Raw genomic sequence first — 3,985 nt, forward strand, 5'->3', positions numbered from 1 at the left:
ATTTTAAAATTAGATGACTTGTTAGAAACTGAAAAAACTGATAAATTAGACGAATTGCATAAAATGAGTTAGTTTAAGGATTCAATTGTAATTTTTTTAGGTTCAGTGGTCTAATTGCATTATCATGTGCAATTCGATGGCCTATTTGACCCTTATTTCAATTTTCTTTCCACGGCATCAGTGCTATACTCAGTGTTGCAAGTGTTGCAAAAATCGCGCCTAGGCGCCACCCGACCGCAGACGATTTTGCCGGAACCTGCCTCCTCCGCGGCCGGGAGGCTAGGCGGCCGCCTAGACTGCCTAGCCGGTTGAAACGTAGAATAATTTTTAATTTTTATTTATTTATTTTTGGGGTTGAAAAGTGTAGAAACTTTGGCAAGGCATAACTTTTGACTTAGTTGTTCGTTTTGGACATTTTTTTTTGCCAAATGCGGTTTGGCCCTCTAATTTCTCCAAAAAATGCTATTTTAATTTTTTTTTTTTTTTTTTTATGTATTTAGATGGTTTTAACAATATTAAAAACGATTTTACAACCACTTACGTAAATAATTTGTAAGAAAAAACTAGAAGAACCTTATGTTTTACTAGTGAATTTTAAAATTTTTAGGTTTAAATTTTATTATTTTTTATTTAAACCTAGGCACCCTAGTGTTTTGCAACCGTGGCTATACTACCATAGATTACAGAGGGTGGGAGTGGGGATTGAGTGTAATAATATAGAAGGGAGCAGAGCACAAAGATAAAGAATAATAGGTGACCAAAGCTGTTTATGTTGATACAACCTTCCAACCCACAACCCATCTAGTGCCAAACTGCTAGTATAACAGAAATGCCCAAGAGAAGAAGCAGTGTACCATCTCCTCCTGGAAGGATTGATAGCCTGGTATAAATAAAAGATAAGAGAAATGTAGATTAGACATTTGTTCTGAATCATCCAATGTGTAATAAGACAATAAGAAAAGAAGGTTCTGTTCCAGCAACAAATGCATTCAGATTTCTATAATTTGAATTAATACATACCTTAGTTTTCTCCTGGACTGAAAGACGAAAGTCATTATGGGGGGAAGGATGCCAAATAGAAAGCAGTTTGCATAAATTCCGGCAAAATTTAGAGCCCTAGAGAACATTGAGGGAAAGAAAGATGCGATAAGGACTGGCAACGCGAGTACAATTGGCATCACTATGCTTTGCAGCGAGTCCGAAGCAGTCCCCACTTTCCCAGATTCACCCGGAGGGGCCCTTATTGGATTGCCAGTAGAATTAAAGATCAACTCCATGGTGTCAATGAGTTGTTTGGGGAAACTTACAGCATAGCCTATCAGGCTAGTTGCAAGGGCTGAGAGAACGAAACCTTGAACTGCAGGCAAAGCGGAGGGGTTAACGGAGAGCAAGAGCGAGATTGGATCCATGATTGAGGAAGAAGCACCGGTTTTAGCAAGCCCTAGAACAATCAAATTCCATGACAGAACCATAATTAATGGAATAGCACCCCCAACTAGTATAGCTTTTCGAGCCTCATTGACTGTATTCCCAGCAATCTTGCAAATAAAAGGAGTAATGACATGAAACCCCATTGTAAGTACAGCAATAGGAATCGCAGGCAAAACGGTGGAAGGTGCCCACGAGGCATATGCAAAGGAACCAAATATGTTGGTCCCCCCAACAAGCACGCCAACTGTGACTAGTGCACTGATCGAGAATAACATAACGATGCAGAGAAACCTGTTAGCCACATCTATAACCTTGAAAGGCAATAAACTTAGAATGCCACCAACAACGGATGGAAATAATGCATTGGCCACGATTGGATTTAACTTGGGAAACCACCGAGAAATGAGTGAACCAATGCCAGAGACACAGCAGACTAACAAAGCAAAACTAAGTGAAGCATAGATTAAAGCAACAAAAGTGCCAAAACCACTTCCCAGTGCCTTGTTTGCCAGGTCAGTGAAGCTGACTTCCGCTGCTCCATTTTCCTCCATTGCTGCAAAGCTAAGCTCCGCAACAAGAATGATCGACGAAACAACATAAATCCATGAAAAGAGTATGGCAACAGTTGCAGGTAGCTGACCTGCTTTTACAGTGGCTGCCGGTAATCCCAGCATACCAGGCCCTACAGCAGTTCCAACAATTAAAGCAACAGCACCCAAGAAGCTTTTCTCCTTAGGTGCTTCATGAGCTTGTTGATGATTAACATGACCATCCAAATCACTATCACTCTCAAGGCTAGTTTTTGCCCTGATGGAAATACCCAAACTTTTCTGCCTTTTAGATTTGACACATAAAGGAAAATAAGGATCAGCACCCTCACTGAATTTTTCCTTTGTAGATTTAATGAGCACTCTGTTTTTTCCACGACAAAACCTAGAATATGTCAACAAGCAAGGCTTGAGCTGTATTGAGAAAAGCATGTTGAGATTCTTCAAGTCTTTTACTCCTTTCACATTCGACCTGTTGTTTCACCAATCATGCCTCCTGTATCTGAAAGGAAGAGAGCAGTGTTTACCTACTTGTATTGTGTTCTTGTATCTCCTTAATATAAACCAATTCAGAACTGTTTAACACTAACTGACACTGTAAGTTTGAAAGGTGAATAAATACAACCACAGCTGCATTTCAGAGCATTTTCTTTATAATGGTTGGTGAATGTACTTCTGGGGGGTAACATAACACTATGCACATTAAAACAGACTATCAAAATGGCAAATAAAGAGAAAATTAAAAAAGAAATAGGAAAGAACATTTGAATGATTGTATTAGGCCCTGCCACTATATGATTCTGAAAAGCAAATTCCGGGATCTGACATTACACTAAAAACTAAAAAGCCAAAATGTACAAATTCCAGATAGAGAATAACAAAAGCATAAACAAAGTATACCCACCAAAGATCTTGTAATATTACGACAAGTTCAACAAGCATTTTGAATGTGCTAAAAAAAAATTAACAAAAATATGGCACTGACAAATTAAAGAACTTATTTTTCCTTGTCAAGCTCAGAGTGGTAAAATTAAATATAATAATTTGGGACATTACCTTTCTCATGAATCAAGGAAGAAACATGAGTGGGTCTATCTAGATGTGAAGCAGAAATTCATGGTACCGAGCAGGAAATAGAAGAGTGATGAAGCTGGCGTAAGGACAAGTGGAGAAGCAGCAGAGTGAGAAAGAGAAGGCCGTCTGGCAGCCACTCTCCTGCGCGCTGCTGAAGAAGCGAAGCGGTGAGGGATTCTCAGGCGGCTAAAGCGCAATCTTGGATTCTACAGACCCCACCCCTAGTCCCTACTTACAAGTTACAAATGGCTAAAATGTGAAGGGACCTACCCCACTCAGGCACTCACTCCTACATCCGCCTGTCCATCTTTTGTTTGTTAAGTAAAATTATATTGTTTGATTGGAATGAGAAAATTAAGGGAATTATGGGAAAAAGAGGAGAAGAATAATGGATAAATATGGTTTGGGAGAATATATAATTATTGATAATTGCGATTTTTTGTTTGGTTTATATGAAAATTGTAACTAATAAATAGTATAGAGACACAAATGTTTATCTTATCTTATTATCTTATTTTATCTTATCTTACTTCTTTTTTATATAATAGCAAAAATCTTTTTGTCACATCATTTTCCCGCTCAGGCAAAACTATGTCGTTTTATTGTATTAAAAGATAAAAGATAGGATAATAACTGTGCACACCGTTTGTTACGTCTGAATGCAGACTTTTCATGTTTATATGGAATATATTTTAACATTCATTTGAATTTATTATTAGTGATCGGAATCCACACCGCCGCAGCATTTAATTACCCGCGTTCTTTCTCAAAAAAGCATTAATTACAAGAAATTGGTACATTATTTTAAAAAATCAGCTTTCAAATAAAAACGCTTTGAGTAACATTGAGCGGAGAATACCAACAGTCTCCAATAAAATTAATTACACCTACCATACACAAGTTTCTATAAACCTAAACCACTATAAATAAGT

The 3,985-nt window shown here is 37.8% G+C and overlaps 1 protein-coding gene across 3 annotated transcripts; it reads right to left on the minus strand.

The window, feature by feature from the left end:
* Positions 1-729: 729 nt before the first annotated feature.
* Positions 730-3,321, minus strand: LOC109154010 (tyrosine-specific transport protein 1). 3 transcript variants are annotated; one of them, XM_019301899.1, is made up of 4 exons: positions 3,036-3,321; positions 2,344-2,481; positions 1,021-2,310; positions 730-880 (listed from the first exon to the last, which is right to left on the minus strand). In XM_019301899.1, exons 2-4 carry the CDS (start codon positions 2,409-2,411, stop codon positions 802-804), a joined length of 1,437 nt encoding a protein of 478 aa, XP_019157444.1. In that variant the 5' UTR covers positions 2,412-2,481; positions 3,036-3,321; the 3' UTR covers positions 730-801. The 3 variants fall into 3 exon arrangements, with proteins under 3 accessions (XP_019157444.1, XP_019157442.1, XP_019157443.1); XM_019301897.1 differs by having other exon boundaries at positions 1,021-2,481; XM_019301898.1 differs by lacking the exon at positions 3,036-3,321 and adding an exon at positions 2,605-2,631 and having other exon boundaries at positions 1,021-2,481.
* Positions 3,322-3,985: the final 664 nt, after the last annotated feature.

Source organism: Ipomoea nil, unplaced genomic scaffold, assembly GCF_001879475.1.
Source record: "Ipomoea nil cultivar Tokyo-kokei standard unplaced genomic scaffold, Asagao_1.1 scaffold2580, whole genome shotgun sequence".
NCBI classification, from domain to species: domain Eukaryota; kingdom Viridiplantae; phylum Streptophyta; class Magnoliopsida; order Solanales; family Convolvulaceae; genus Ipomoea; species Ipomoea nil.